Source organism: Leopardus geoffroyi, chromosome E2, assembly GCF_018350155.1.
Source record: "Leopardus geoffroyi isolate Oge1 chromosome E2, O.geoffroyi_Oge1_pat1.0, whole genome shotgun sequence".
NCBI classification, from domain to species: domain Eukaryota; kingdom Metazoa; phylum Chordata; class Mammalia; order Carnivora; family Felidae; genus Leopardus; species Leopardus geoffroyi.
In genome coordinates, this window is record NC_059335.1 from 3,684,256 (window position 1) to 3,699,524 (window position 15,269).

Consider the following 15,269-nt stretch of genomic DNA (forward strand, 5'->3'; position numbering starts at 1 on the left):
CACATGTACCCCAATGTTTCTAGCAGTACTATCAACAATAGCCAAAGTATGGAAAGAGTCCAAATATCCACCGACAGAAGAATGGATAAAGATGTACTCAATGGAATACTACTCAGGGAACAAAAAAAATTAAATCTTGCCATTTGCCACAATGTGGATGGAACTAGAGAGCATTACGCGAAGGGAATTATGTCAGTCCGAGAAAGACAGATATCAAATAATTTCACTCATATGTGAAATTTTAAAAAGACAACAGATGAACATGGCAAAAGGGAAGGAAAAACAAGATAAAAACAGAGGGAGGCAAACCATGAGACTGTTAAAAAACAAGAACAAACTGAAGGTTGCTGGAGGGGAGGTGGGTGGGGTAATGGGCTGAGTGGGTGATGGGTATTAAGAAGGGCACTTTTCGGATGAGCACTGGGTGTCATATGTAAGAGATGAATCACTGGGTTCCTCTCCTGAAACCAAAACGGCACTGTATGTTAATTAACTTGAATTTAACTTTTAAAAAAAGACTAGAAGGAACAGTCTCAAACTATTTTTACCATCATTGAGAAGACACAGATGAAGAGCAGAATATAAAATTGGAAAACAATGTTGAGGACACTTTGTCAGATGCAATGCACAGACTGAAGTACTTGGGGAACAGGGAGTCTGGTGGATATGGTGAGTTCTGGAAGGAGAGCAGTGGGGAGGATATTGGGCAGCCATCCAAGGGGTCACTGGCTGGGAATTTTGCAGAGATGGAGACAGGAGACTGCTGTTGTGCACAGTATATCCATGACATCTGTGTCTTGATATTTCGTGGTGGAGTTCATAGTGGGAAATTTCTCAGTTTTTCCTCATTGAGGATGATATTAGTTGCGTGTCTTTTGCATATGGCCTTTATGATCTTGAGGTATGTTCCTTCTACCCCTACTTTCTTTTTTATATATTAAATATAATTTATTGTCAAGTTGGTTTCCATACAACACCCAGTGCTCATCCCAACAGGTGCCCTCCTCAATGCCCATCACCCATTTTCCCCACTCCCCCACCCTCCATCAACTCTCGCTTTGTTCTCAGTATTTAAGAGTCTCTTATGGTTTGCCTCCTTCCCTCTCTGTAACATTTCCCCCCCCCCCCACCATGGTCTTCTGTTAAGTTTCTCAGGATCCACATATGAGTGAAAACATACGTTATCTATCTTTCTCTGCCTGACTTATTTCACTTAGCATAATACCCCCCAGTTCCATCCACGTTGCCGCAAATGGCCGGATTTCATTCTTTCTCATTGCCAAGTAGTATTCCATTGTATACATAAACCACATCTTTATCCATTTGTCAGTTGATGGGCATTTGGGCTCTTCCCATAATTTGGCTATTGTTGAAAGTGCTGCTATGAACATTGGGGTAGAAGTGCCCCTATGCATCAGCACTCCTATATCCCTTGGGTAAATTCCTAGCAGTGCTATTGCTGGGTCATAGGGTAGATCTATTTTTAATTTTTTGAGGAACCACCACACTGTTTTCCAGAGCAGCTGCACCAGTTTGCATTCCCACCAACTGTGGAAGAGGGTTCCTGTTTCTCCACATCCTCGCCAACATCTATGGTCTCCTGATTTGTTCATTTTAGCCACTCTGACCAGCGTAAGGTGTTATCTCAGTGTGGTTTTGATTTGTATTTCCCTGATGAGGAGTGACGTTGAGCTTCTTTTCATGTGTCTGTTGGCCATCTGGATGTCTTCTTTAGAAAAGTGTCTATTCATGCCTTCTGTCCATTTCTTCACTGGATTTTTTCTTTTTAAGGTGTAAGTTTGGTGAGTTCCTTATAGATTTTGGATACTAGCCCCTTATCTGATATGTCATTGGCAAATATCTTTTCCCATTCTGTCCGTTGCCTTTTAGTTTTGTTGATTGTTTCCTTTGCAGTGCAGAAACTTTTTATTGGGAACTTTGTCCCAATAGTTCATTTTTGCTTTTAATTCCCTTGCCTTTGGAGATGTGTCGAGTAAGAAATTGCTGCGGCTGAAGTCAAAGAGGTTTTTTCCTGCTTTCTCATCTACGGTTTTAATGGTTTCCTGTTTCACATTCAGGTCTTTCATCCATTTTGAGTTTATTTTTGTGAATGGTGTAAGAAAGTGGTCTAGTTTCAACCTTCTGCATGTTGCTGTCCAGTTCTCCCAGCACCATTTGTTAGAGAGACTGTCTTTTTTCCATTGGATACTCTTTCCTGCTGTGTCAAAGATTAGTTGGCCATATATTTGTGGGTCCAATTCTGGGGTCTCTATTCTATTCCATTGGTCTGTTTTTGTGCCAACACCATACTGTCTTGATGATTACAGCTTTGTAGTAGAGGCTAAAGTCTGGGATTGTGATGCCTCCCACTTTGGTTTTCTTCTTCTTTTTTTTTTTTTTTTTTTTTCAATGCTTATTTATTTTTGGGACAGAGAGAGACAGAGCATGAACGGGGGAGGGGCAGAGAGAGAGGGAGACACAGAATCGGAAACAGGCTCCAGGCTCTGAGCCATCAGCCCAGAGCCCGACGCGGGGCTCGAACTCACGGACCGCGAGATCGTGACCTGGCTGAAGTCGGACGCTTAACCGACTGCGCCACCCAGGCGCCCCCGGTTTTCTTCTTCAATATTACTTTGGTGGGGCGCCTATGTAGCTCAGTTGGTTGAGGGTCTGACTTCGGCTCAGGTCGTGATCTCGCTGTCTGTGAGTTCGAGCATCAGGCTCTGTGCTGACAGCTCAGAGCCTGGGGCCTGTTTCAGATTCTGTGTCTCCCTCTCTCTCTGCCCCTCCCCCACTCATGCTCTGTCTGTCTCTCTCTCTGCAAAAATAAATAAACATTAAAAACTTTTTAAATTTAATAATACTTTAGCTATTCGGGGTCTTTTGTAATTCCATACAAATTTTAGGATCGCTTGTTCTAGCTTTGAGAAGAATGCTGGTGCAATTTTGATTGCTATTGCATTGAATGCCACACACTTCCAAAACTCAAAGGGAAGAAATAGAAAATTTGAACAGATGCATAACCAGTGAAGAGATGGAATCAGTTATCAAAAATCTCCCAACAAATAAGTCCTGGACCAGATGGCTTCCCTGGGGAATTCTACCAGACATTTAAAGCAGAGATAATACCTATCCTTCTCAGGCTGTTCCAAAAAATAGGAAGGGAAGGAAAGCTTCCAGACTCATACTATGAGGCCAACATTACTTTAATTCCCAAACCAGACAGAGATCCAGCAAAGAAAGAGAACTACAGGCCAATATCCCTGATGAATACGAATGCAAAAATTCTCAACAAGATACTAGCAAATCGAATTCAACACCATATAAAAGGAATTATTCACCATGATCAAGCGGGATTCATTTCTGGGCTACAGGGTTGCTTCAATATTCTCACATCAATCAATGTGATACATCACATTAATAAAAGAAAAGATAAGAACCATATGATCCTGTCAATTGATGCAGAAAAAGCATTTGACAAAATACAGCATCCTTTCTTAATAAAAACCCTCGAGAAAGTCGAGATAGAAGGAACATAGAAGGAACATCATAAAAGCCGTTTATGAAAACCCCACAGCTAATATCATCCTCAATGGGGAAAAACTGAGAGCTTTCCCCCTGAGATCAGGAACACAACAGGGATGTCCACTGTCACTGCTGTTGCTTAACATACTGTTGGAAGTGCTAGCATCAACAAACAGACAAGAAAAGGAAATCAAAGGCATCAAAATTGGCAAAGATGAAGTCAAACTTTCACTTTTTGCAGATGACATGATACTGCACATGGAAAACCTGACAGACTCCACCAAAAGTCTGCTAGAACTGATATATGAATTCATCAAAGTCGCAGGGTAGAAAATTAATGTAAAGAAATCAGTTGCATTTTTATACACCAATAATAAAGCAACAGAAAGAGAAATAAAGAAACTGATCCCATTCACAATTGCACTAAGAACCATAAAATAACTAGGAATAAACCTAAACAAAGATGTAAAAGATCTGTATGCTGAAAACTATAGAAAGCTTATGAAGGAAATTGAAGAAAATACAAAGAAATGGAAAAACATTCCATGATCATGGATTAGAAGAATAAATATTGTTAAAATGTCAATAAAATATTTTTAAAGGCAAAAGAGGAAAAATAAAAGAACAAACAAAAGAGGGGACAAACAAAAATAAAATGGGAAATCTAATAACAATCTTATCAGGAATTACACTATATGTAAATGATCTAAATACAACACTTAAAAGACAAAGATTTTAAGATGGGCTTAAGAAAAACAACTATATTAGTTTTGCTTCCCAATATAAACACTGGGAGAGGGACAAAACATAAGAGACTCTTAGATATGGAAAACAAACAGAGGGTTACTGGAGGGGTTGTGGGATGGGGGGATGGGCTAAATGAGTAAGAGGCATTAAGGAATCTACTCCTGAAATCATTGTTGCACTATATGCTAACTAACTTGGATGTAAATTAAAAAAAAAATTAATTAAAGATGAAAAAAAGAAAAACAACTATAAGCAAAACTCTATTTGCAGTCTATAAGAAATTCACTTCAAATATAATGGTGTAAATGGGTGAAAAGCAAAAGAATGAACAATGTGGATGAATCTTTAAATTTTTTTTTTCAACGTTTATTTATTTTTGGGACAGAGAGAGACAGAGCATGAACGGGAGAGGGGCAGAGAGAGAGGGAGACACAGAATCAGAAACAGGCTCCAGGCTCTGAGCCATCAGCCCAGAGCCTGACGCGGGGCTCGAACTCACGGACCGCGAGATCGTGACCTGGCTGAAGTCGGACGCTTAACTGACTGCGCCACCCAGGCGCCCCAATGTGGATGAATCTTGAAAACATTGTGCTAAGTAAAAAATCCAGACACAAAAAGTCGCATATTGTATGATTCCACTTAGATGTACTAAGTAGACAAATTCACAGACATAGGAATTGGAACAGAGATTGACAAGGGCTGGTGGCAAAGGGACATGGGAGTAATTATTTAATGTGTAGGGAGTTTCCATTTGGTATAATAACAGTGTTCTGGAAATGGATAGTGGTGATGATTATCTAAGATGGTAAATATACTTCATGCCACTGAATTATATGCTTTAGTGATGGTTAAAATGGTGAATTTTATGTAATGTAACCACATGAAAAGGTAGAAGAGGGGTGCCTGGGTGGCTCAATTAGTTGAGCATCTGACTTCAGCTCAGGTCATGATTTCACAGTTTGTGAGTTCAAGTCCCACATCGTGGTCTGTGCTGACAGTGCAGAGCCTGGAGCCTGCTTCAGATTCTGTGTTTCCTTCTCTCTCTCTGTCCCTCCCCCACTCACATTCTATTTCTCTCTCTCAAAAAATAAATAAAAACATAAAAAAGTAGAAAAATGAAAAATGTACTATGCAAACATTAATCAAAAGAAAATTTGAGTGGTTGTATTAGTTTCTAATTGCTGTTGTCATAAATGACCACAAACTTGGTATCTTAAGATAACATAGATTTAGGGGCGCCTGGGTGGCGCAGTCGGTTAAGCGTCCGACTTCAGCCAGGTCATGATCTCGCGGTCCGGGAGTTCGAGCCCCGCGTCAGGCTCTGGGCTGATGGCTCCGAGCCTGGAGCCTGTTTCCGATTCTGTGTCTCCCTCTCTCTCTGCCCCTCCCCCGTTCATGCTCTGTCTCTCTCTGTCCCAAAAATAAATAAACATTGAAAAAAAAAAAAAGAATGCTTTAAAAAAAGATAACATAGATTTATTATAATTCTGGAGGTCAGAAGTAAATAATCAGTCTCACCGGTATAAAGAAATAGGGGGGCATCTACCTACTCTATCTTCATCCAGAACTGGAACTCTGAATGCAACTGATTTCTAAATATTGACCATGTATCCAGTAAATCTGGAATTAAAAAAAAAAAATTTTAGTTAACATACAGTGCAATCTTGTTTTCAGGAGTAGAATTTAGTGATTCATCACCTACGTACAACACCCAGTGGCCATCCCAACAAGTGTCCTCCTTAATACCCATCACCCATCTAGCCCATCCCCCACCCACCTCCCTCCATCAACCCTGTTTGTTCTCTAAAGAGTCTTTATGGTTTGTTTCCCTCTCTTCTCTCTCCCTCTATTTCCTATATGTTCATCTGTTTTCCTTCTTAAATTTCACATATGAGGGAAATCATATATTTGTCTTCTCTGATTGCCTTATTTCACTTAGCGTAATGCATTCTAACTCCCTCCACGTCACTGCAAATGACAAGGAAACTTTTTAATTTGGATAATACATCTTTATATTATTTTTTATCTTCTGTGCACACACCTGTGTAATCTTGAAGCAATACAATTATTATTCTTATCCATTTCGGTGCTTATCACTTTGTTTTGCTTCATTTAATTGGTTGGTACCTCCAATTAAATAAATTCAATGCCATGCTGAATACAAATGGTCATAGGAAACATACTTGCATCATTTCCAATCAGAGAGAGGACTCCAAGTTCTCACCTTTAAAAATGATTGGCTAAGTGGTGATTGCTAAATATGCCTCTGTAAGTTCTAAGAAACAACCTTTTATATCTGATGAGTTTTTATTTTCATGATGAATTGTTGGTGTATTTTATCAAAAGCTTTGTCTGCACCTGTTGAGATTTCTTCATTTTTAAAATTTTAACTAAAGTACAATCATCTACATTGACATATTAGGTTCAGATGAACAGTATAGTGATTCAACAATTACATGCATTATGGAATGCTCACTATATGAAGTGTAGTTATTTAGTGTCAGAAACAAAATTATTACAATATTATTGACTATATTCCCTATGCTGTATTTTTCATCCCTGTGGCTCATTTATTTTCTAGCTCGAAGTTTATGCCTTTTAAGCTCTTTCATTTGCTTCACCCATCCCCACCCTCTTCCCCTCTGGCAACCACTAGTTTGTGAGATGGTCATTTTTTTTTTTAACTTATTCTGTTAATGTATTGGATTATATTGATTGATTTTTAATACTTTAAGCTACTCTGTTCTTCCTCTCCCCTGCAAAATCCAGTATGGTCATGATGTATTGCCCTTTTTATATACTGCTGAATCTTATTTGTGAATGTTTTGTTTAGAGATTTACATCTAAGTTTATGTGAGACATCGTTCCTTGCCTTTCCCATTCTACAAATTCCTTTCCAGGCTTTGGTGTCAATATTTTCCTAGCCTGATAAAATATTACTTCCTTTTTTTATTATTATTATTCTCAAGAAAGTCTTGTGTAATTCTGGTGTGTGTGTGTTTTGTAAGTGTTTGGAGGAAATTGCCAATGAAGCCTCCTCAACGGAAACATGTATATATTACAAGATGATTATCACTATGGCATTAGCTAATACTTCCATCCCATAACATAGCTGCCTTTTTTATATGATGAGAACATCTTAGGTCTACTCTCTTTGCCGCATTCAAGATGATACAGTATAGCTATGGTCACCATGCTGTACATTAGATCCCCAGAATGTATAATCTTAGAACTAACTATATATCTCTTAATTTTACACCTATAATCTTGACCAACACTTCACCATTTCTGCACCCCCCAGACCTGACAGCCACCATTCTGCTCTCCATTTCTGTCAGTTTCCTCACACTTCAGTTGGGGGGTGATTTTTGATCACAGAGTCAATGCATTTAATGTATACATAAGGTGATACATATTTTCTACTTATCCTTCATCATTTTGGAAACTTGTATTTTTGGGGATTGTGTTCATTTCATCTACATTTTCTAATATATTGGCATACAATCGATCATCATGTTCTATTATTGATTTAAAGTCTGTAGGATGTGATGCCCTCCTGAAAATGATAATGGGTGCCCCCCACTCTTGGCCATTTTGACTAGGATTTATAAATGTGATTAACGTTTTAAAAAATGAACACTTTGGGCTTTATTGATTCTTCTTTATTTTTTGTTCATCCTCATTAGTAGCTACTCTTATCACTATAATTTCCTTCCTTCTACCTTCATTTGGAATAATTTGCTTCTTTCCTCCTCTAAATTCTTGGTATGATAACTTGGATCATTGACTTTTTAGGCTTTTTTCTTTTCCTTTCTTCTTCTTTTTAAAAAATTACATCCAAGTTAGTTAACATATAGTGTAAAAATGATTTCAGGAATAGAATTTAGTGATTCATCACTTACATATAACACCCAGTGCTCATCCAAACAAGTGTCCTCCTTAATGTCCCTTGCCCATTTAGCCCCCCACCTCCTCCCCTCCAGCAACCCTCAGTTTGTTCCCTGTATTTAAGAGTCTCTTATGGTTTGTCTCCCTCCCTGTTTATTATTATTTTTGCTTCCCTTCCTTTATGTTCATCTGTTTTGTATCTTAAAATTCCACATCAGTGAAATAATAGATTTGTCTTTCTCTGACTGACTTAGGTCGCTTAGCATAATACCCTCCAGTTCCATCCACATAATTGCAAATGGCAAGGTTTCATTCTTTTTGATTTCCTAGTAATACTCCATTATATATATATATATATATACACACACACACACACACACACACACACACACACACCCCGCATCTTCTTTATCCATTCATCTATCAATGGACGTTTGGGCTCTTTACATACTTTGGCTATTGTTGATAGTGCTGCTGTAAACATTGGGGTGCGTGTGTCCCTTTGAAACAGCATACCTCTGTCCCTTGGCTAAATACCTAACTAGTACAATTGCTGGGTCGTAGGTTAATTCTATTTTTACTTTTTTAAGGAACCTCCAAACTGTTTTCCAGAGTGGCTGCACCAGTTTGCATTCCCACCAGCAGTGCAAAAGAGATCCTTTTTCTCTGCATCCTCGCCAACATCTCTTGTTGCCTGAGTTGTTAATTTTAGGCTTTTTCTTTTCTAATATATTCATTCCTGGTTGTTAATTTTCCTGCGCCATAGGTCTGATGTGTAACATTTGCATTATCATTCAGCGTAAGCATTTTCCCATTTCCATTTTGGGTTTCTCATTTCGCTCACGGATTATCGAGAAGTCTGTTGCTTTATTTCCAAAATGTAGGGGCTCTAGCTATCTTTGATGGCAGAATCCGGTCACTCCCAGAGGGTCCCAGGAGTTCTTACTGGTCTATGTTAGGAGTCCAAGCTGGCTGGGGCCATTAGGTGGCCTCTGTGGGCAGCTCCTGCGCCTCCTGGGGTCCCCGCGGTCCCCTCCCTGGAGTGTGGGGTGTGGGTCCTTCCTGGGCTAGCGGATGGCCAGAGCAGCATACACGCTGGGCTCTGCTGGAGGCTCCCCGGCTTGGGAGGAATGGGGTGCACTCGTCTCCCGTCTGAGCGTCAAGCGGTTCAGCTGGGCGTAGGTCACATCTGGGGGGACGTCAGATGCGGCAGCCTGCAGTGGGCGGGGGGAGAGGGGAGGTGTGTGGTTGGGGTGGGGCGAGCCTGGGAGCCTGGAGAAGAGAGGACCCACCTGACTGTCCATCTGCCTGTCTTCCTCTGCTTGTTTGTCTTCTGTGTCCGGCAATCCCCCCCACAGGGGGGAAGGAGAAGTGGCCGGTCCGCGACTGAGTCTTGATCTTGAGTGGCTCACCTGGGCATACGTCGTTCCTTGGGGGTCTCCATCCTCCGCGTCCTGCTGGAGACAGACAGTGAGGGGGAGATTCGTCTCCTTGATTCCACTCGACAGCCTCGGTGAGTTTTCCACACTGTTGCCAGAGTGATGCTTTCGAACTTTTAGGCAGCTTAGGTCAATCTCCCGGTGGACTCCTCAGGGACTTCCCGAGCCTTGGGGCATCTGGGTGCTTCCTACGGCTCCGAATCTGTTCCCGACACTGTGTCTGCTCATTTGGCTCCAACCACACGGCTGCCACCCCCACCTTCCTGAAAACGCATGTTGCTGCCTAAGGACCTTTGCGCCTGCTACCCCCACCTCCTGCCTTATTTTCCACAGCCGCACTTTGCACTCCGGGACACCGCCCACTTCCTCGCATATGCTCTGTCGCCCACAAGGTGAGCTCGCCGAGCGTGGGTCAGCTTTGCTCACTGTCGTGCCTGCAGCGCTAGGTGGGGCCTGGTACACGGTGGGCTCTCCGTGCACATTTGCCGGGCAAACGAACGAATGGGGCCTAGAGACCTGCGGGTGATTCCTTTCTTCACGCACCCTCTTGAGACCCGGGCGAGCACCCCAACAACCGGAAGTCCGACGGCGGGTGAGGACCAGTCAAGGGGGGCATGTGGGAGGTCCCGCGAGGTCACGGCAAGAGGCCCCGGGGTGCCCAAGGAGGGAGAGGGCACCCGGGGGACACCGCCACGACCGGGTGGGGTGAGGACACGGGAGTGTCCGTTGGTTTACGTTTGGCACCAGGAGGGCCCTCGGGGTCTGCACGGGAGCAGGGGTCTCACCCGCTGGTCCAGCTCCACCCCCTCCTCGGGCTGTGCGTCTTGCACGGAGGCATCTGCTGGGGCAGAAAGGGGGGCGTGTCTCTTGGCAAGGTCCCCTGGGCTCACACCCCACCCCGCAGTCCAGGGGCTCCAGTGGCGGGTGAGGGGCCGAGGCCACACGTGCGGGAGCGCGGTCCTCACTCCCAGCCACCAGCCCCTCCCAGCCCCCACCCCCCGGGGGCGGCCCCACTCCTCTCACAGAGGGTCTCCTCCTGGGTGGCGGCAGCCGGCCCGGAGCTGGGGAGGAGATGGGGTGTTAGGGGGCATAGACGGGCAGGCGGGTGGGGGCTCGGGGGTCTGCGGGCACAAGTTACCTGTCCTGCAGGCCTCTGTCCTGGGGCTCTGGGTCTGCGGCCCCTGCAGGAAGTTGGGAATCAGCCTCCCCCTGGGCTGGGAGGTTACGACCCCCGCCACGTGATCCCAGAGGAAAGGAACCCTTCACACATATTGCCCGTGTTTCAACATCTCCCAGACGGAAAAGAGGGAAACACCTTCAACTGGCACATGGGTGCCGACCTTCGGTGTTTTCTTTCTAGCCTCTCCGACGTGAGACTCTGCAGAAGTGTCTTTCCACGCTGGCCTTTCCCGCGTCTGGTTTCCCTCTGGCTGGCGCCCTGAGCCACTCTCCATCCACCCGCGGGAGAGCCACCACCCCCTGGGGCTGGTCACCCCCGTCCCTTCTCACCCGGCTTCCTGCCTTTGCCCTGACGCCGGCGACGGACGAGGAGGACGACGAGGAGGCAGAGCAGCAGGACGAAGGCCCCCGCGGCCCCGAGGAGGACGTACAGGTTGGGACCTTGGGCAGAGCCACACCGTGAAGGAGCCAGTGATGCCATTTAACTGGGCGCCTGCTGTGTGCCAGGCACGTGCTGGGCTCTGGGCATTCACCTCTGACCCTGTCAAGGGTCACGCAGCAGGGGACTGCCGCCCCCCCCCCCGCCCCCCACTCCACAGACAGGAAAGTGAGGCACAGGGAGGCTGATCACGTGTCCCAGGTGGCCCAGCGTGGAGGCGGCAGGGCTGGGACTGGAACCCGGGCTGTGGGTTCCCTGCGCTCTCCTCATGCTGCCCCCCCAGGCCGACACCAACTTGGGGCTCTGGGCTTCTCATCTGCAGGCGGGTCTGTCCCAGCGTCTTCGTCTGGGGCCGAGGGTCCTTCCAGATTCCCCTCACTACCTGAAGGCCCCCAGCCATTGTCCTCCCGCCCCTCCCCCTCCAGGGTCATCCCACTGCTGCAGAGGGCCAGGTCCCCATAGAATCCCCACCCGGAGGGGCTTCCCCATGAGCCCTCCTCTCCCCCCGGAGGGGGCCAGAGCCACGGCCAGAACTGAGGGGAAGTCTAATCTGGGTCACGACTCTCTCCTTTACACCTGGGGAAACTGAGGCCCAGGCAGGGGAGGGGCGTGTCCAAGCCGGTGTCTCCAGAGGTGCCTGAACTGACGGTGCAACCAACCCCTGCTCCCATGGACCCACCGCCTCCTCCTGACGGAGACCTTCACTTGCCCGCAGAGGCTCCTGGGGTCGGGGGGGGGGGGCTGCCTCTTCCCCAGCTGGGCCCCCACCCTCTCCCTCTGCCATGACCACCCCAGCCCTCCTCCCCCTGGCCTCAGAGCCCCTGGAGCCTGGTGGCCGCCCTGGCATCTCTGAAACACGGGAAGGAAAGCCCTGGACAGAAGTCACCGTGACTCACCAGCTGTTGAGCTGGGATCTGTGGCTGGGGGGCCGGGCTCTCCAGAGGATCCTGGGGGGAAGGGCAGCAGTAGAGGAGGGGGCTGGAGTTTCCCTTCAAGACCCTGTCTCTGCTTACAGCCTTCTCCCTCTGTGCCCTGCGGCCCCCAGGGCCCTCCTCCTCCACCTGGAGAATTGTGGTGACGGGGACAAGGAGAGGGGCAGGGAGGGAGGGGCGTGCTTCCCTCCTGTGCTCTGAGGGGCGGACCCCTCGGGTGACACTTCCTCTGAGCCCCTTCCATTATGTCTCAGCCAGGGCTCTCTTGGGCACAGGGCCCTGAAGACAACATTGGGACACAGAGGGGACAGGGCTGGGGCCCCTCACCTGAGACCTGGAGCTCCAGGGGGTCACTGGGGTGTGACAACAGGTGGGGGGAAGTGCTGTATGAGCCGTAGCACCTGTAGGTCCCCCCCTGGGCTGAGGTCACAGGATTCATGGAGAATTTGGCCTGGTAATGCCCAGCTCGGTACTTTGATCTAAGACGCAGGGGAGGGTCGGCTGCCCCCTCCTTGGACAGAAGGAAAGTGTCCACAAAGCTCCAGGACTGACACAGCAGGGTCACATTCTCTCCTGAGGCCACCATGGGTCCTGGCTGCACCGAGAGGGAGGGTGTGTAGGAGAGCTGTCCTAGAGAGAGGAAGGCAGGTGAGGAGCTGTCCATCCTTGCTCTGAACTGAGTCTGTCTGTCTGTCCTCTGAGTCTCTCCCCTTCCCCATCCCCTGTCTCTCTGTCTCTCTCCCTCCCTGGGGACCCCACACCCCTGACCCCAGCCACCACCACCTGGGACACCCCCAGCAGGGCCTGTGCAGAGTCTGGGACCCTGACTGAACCCGTGTCCCCTCACCTGTGACCAGGATGTCCAGGGGGTCACTGGGGGCCGACCACTCGGAGGAGAGGTTGTGTCCACCATAACACGTGTACCGGCCCCCGTGGGAGCCGCTCACTGGGCCCAGGGGGAAGTCGGCCCCCGAGAGCCCAGCCTGGGGCTGCAGGCTAAGGTGCTGGGGAAGGTCACGTGCCGCCTCCTTGTACAGAGCGAATCTGTCATAGCCGACGTCAGAGCGACACTGGAGGGTCAGCCTCTGTCCAGGGGTCACGACAGGGCTCTGCTGGGTCAGGAGGGAGGGCTTCCTGGACATACCTGGGAGACAACCAGTCGTGGGTTGAGGAGCAGATTCTCCCCAAACCTCTCTTCTCCTGTCCTGACCCCCAGGTCTCAGTGTCTCTCACATTCTGTGTCTCTGACCTGTGAGATCCCGTGTCCCCCTCACCCCACCCTCTGATCTGGGGCTCCCCTGGGAGCAGAGCCTCCATAACCTGTCTGGTGGTCAAAACACGGATGCAACAAAAATCAGACTCCCTCACCTGAGACCAGCAGTTCTAGGGGGTCACTGGGGTGTGACCACAACTGGGGAGTGTTGTTGAAATAGCCATGGCATCTGAACGTCCACCTGGCGCTGAGGATCACAGGGCCCACAAGAAACAGGGCCTGGAACTGTCCACTGGTGGGTTTCTGAGAGTCCAGGGTCCAGACGGGTCTGGGTTCTCCTTCCTTCATCAGGACGAACCTATGGAATCCCGTCCGTGAGGTGCACTGGAGGGTCACCTTCCCTCCTGAAGTCACCATGGGGTTGGGCAGAGCTGAGAGAGTGGGTTCGGCATGGAAACCTAGGAGAGGAAGAAGGGACACATTAAATAGGACCCAGATCCCCCCATAGTATCCCCAGGGCTGGACTGCGAGAGGGAGACGCTCTGGGAGCAGACCCCCTCCCTGAGGGCAGAGCCTAGGGTGGGGACCCTGAGGGGGCTCGCACCTGTCACCACCAGCTCCAGGGGGTCACTGCCCTCTGAGGAGCCAGTGGGGCTTTGACAGGAACAGTGATATCGGCCTGCATACTGCTCTGTTGCGTAGCTGATGGAGAACTTGGCTTTGTTCCCAGGCTCCAGTGGCTTCTGTCTGTCCCAGGGCACTGTGTGTCCGTCTTTATTCAGATGGAACTCGTGGGCCTCCAGGATTCCCTGACACCAGATGGTCACAGCGCTACCCCGGGGGACCACAGAGCCTGGCTCAGCCCAGAGGGAGGGTGTGGGGAGGGTCCCTGGAAGGAAACAGAGGCTGGGTCACAAGACCTTCCCCATCCCCAGTTCCCACCTCAGCCCCAAACCCCCAGACGTCCCCTCTCCATCCGCCCAGAACTGCTGTTCTCCATTCCCCGCTGCCTGGTGGGTGACCCCTGTCCCCAGTGAGGAGGTGGGATGGAACACCTGGGGACACACTCACCTGCCTGCGCTCGGGTCCTGGGTTCCACACTCAGCCCTGGAAAAGAGTTCCTGTGAGAGGGTTGCCCCAAATCCTGAGCAGAACCCCTCCTTCCCACGAGCTTCCTGTGCTTGGGGTCTCTAACAGCCCAGGGCCTGGCTGTGACGCAGGTTCCTCCCAGACTAGGGCGTCCTCTCCCCTCCTGAGATCTCACCGAGGAGAAGCAGGGTCGTGAGGGTGGGGGTCATGATGTCTCCTGCCTCTGTCCCTGTTGTGCAGATGGAGGGACCTTGGTGCTTGGAGGACAGACAGAAGCACAGGGTGTGGCCACTCGGAGGCTGGTCTGCCTGGTCATGGGGTTGTCACATCAGCAGCCAGGCAGGAAGGGGAACAGCCTGGCCGTCATTTCCCCAGGGCTGAGGCTGGAGAAGGCAGCAGGCTTTGCAGATGTTTCAACCACATCCGAGGCCTCACCTGATCCATAAACTGTTGTCTTCCTGGCCTGCTACCCCCTGGTGACCCAAGCTTCAACACGTATTTATTAAGTATTTGCAATGTATCTGGCCCAGAAATACATCACTGGACAGGACTGATTCAAACTAGTTTGCAGAGCTCAGACTACCAAAACAAAACCCCCAGACTAAAAAAGAAACATAATTTAAAAAAAATTTTTTTTTCAACGTTTATTTATTTTTTTGGGGACAGAGAGAGACAGAGCATGAACGGGGGAGGGGCAGAGAGAGAGGGAGACACAGAATCGGAAATAGGCTCCAGGCTCTGAGCCATCAGCCCAGAGCCTGACGCGGGGCTCGAACTCACGGACCGCGAGATCGTGACCTGGCTGAAGTCGGACGCTT

The 15,269-nt window shown here is 48.3% G+C and overlaps 1 protein-coding gene across 10 annotated transcripts; it reads right to left on the reverse strand.

Annotated features, from left to right (window-relative positions):
- Nucleotides 1-9,007: 9,007 nt before the first annotated feature.
- LOC123578584 (leukocyte immunoglobulin-like receptor subfamily B member 3) lies at nt 9,008-15,065 on the reverse strand. Of its 10 annotated transcripts, none has more exons than XM_045441506.1 (13): nt 14,627-15,064; nt 14,434-14,469; nt 13,967-14,251; nt 13,518-13,820; nt 12,997-13,293; nt 12,477-12,779; nt 12,114-12,164; nt 11,109-11,219; nt 10,738-10,780; nt 10,623-10,660; nt 10,385-10,440; nt 9,453-9,614; nt 9,008-9,374 (listed from the first exon to the last, which is right to left on the reverse strand). In XM_045441506.1, the coding sequence occupies exons 1-13, from the start codon at nt 14,658-14,660 to the stop codon at nt 9,228-9,230; spliced, it is 1,866 nt and encodes a 621-aa protein (XP_045297462.1). In that variant the 5' UTR covers nt 14,661-15,064; the 3' UTR covers nt 9,008-9,227. The 10 variants fall into 10 exon arrangements, with proteins under 10 accessions (XP_045297462.1, XP_045297461.1, XP_045297467.1 ...); XM_045441505.1 differs by having other exon boundaries at nt 9,453-9,617; XM_045441511.1 differs by having other exon boundaries at nt 9,573-9,614; nt 10,385-10,437; nt 14,627-15,063.
- Between the last annotated feature and the right edge of the window lie 204 nt (nt 15,066-15,269).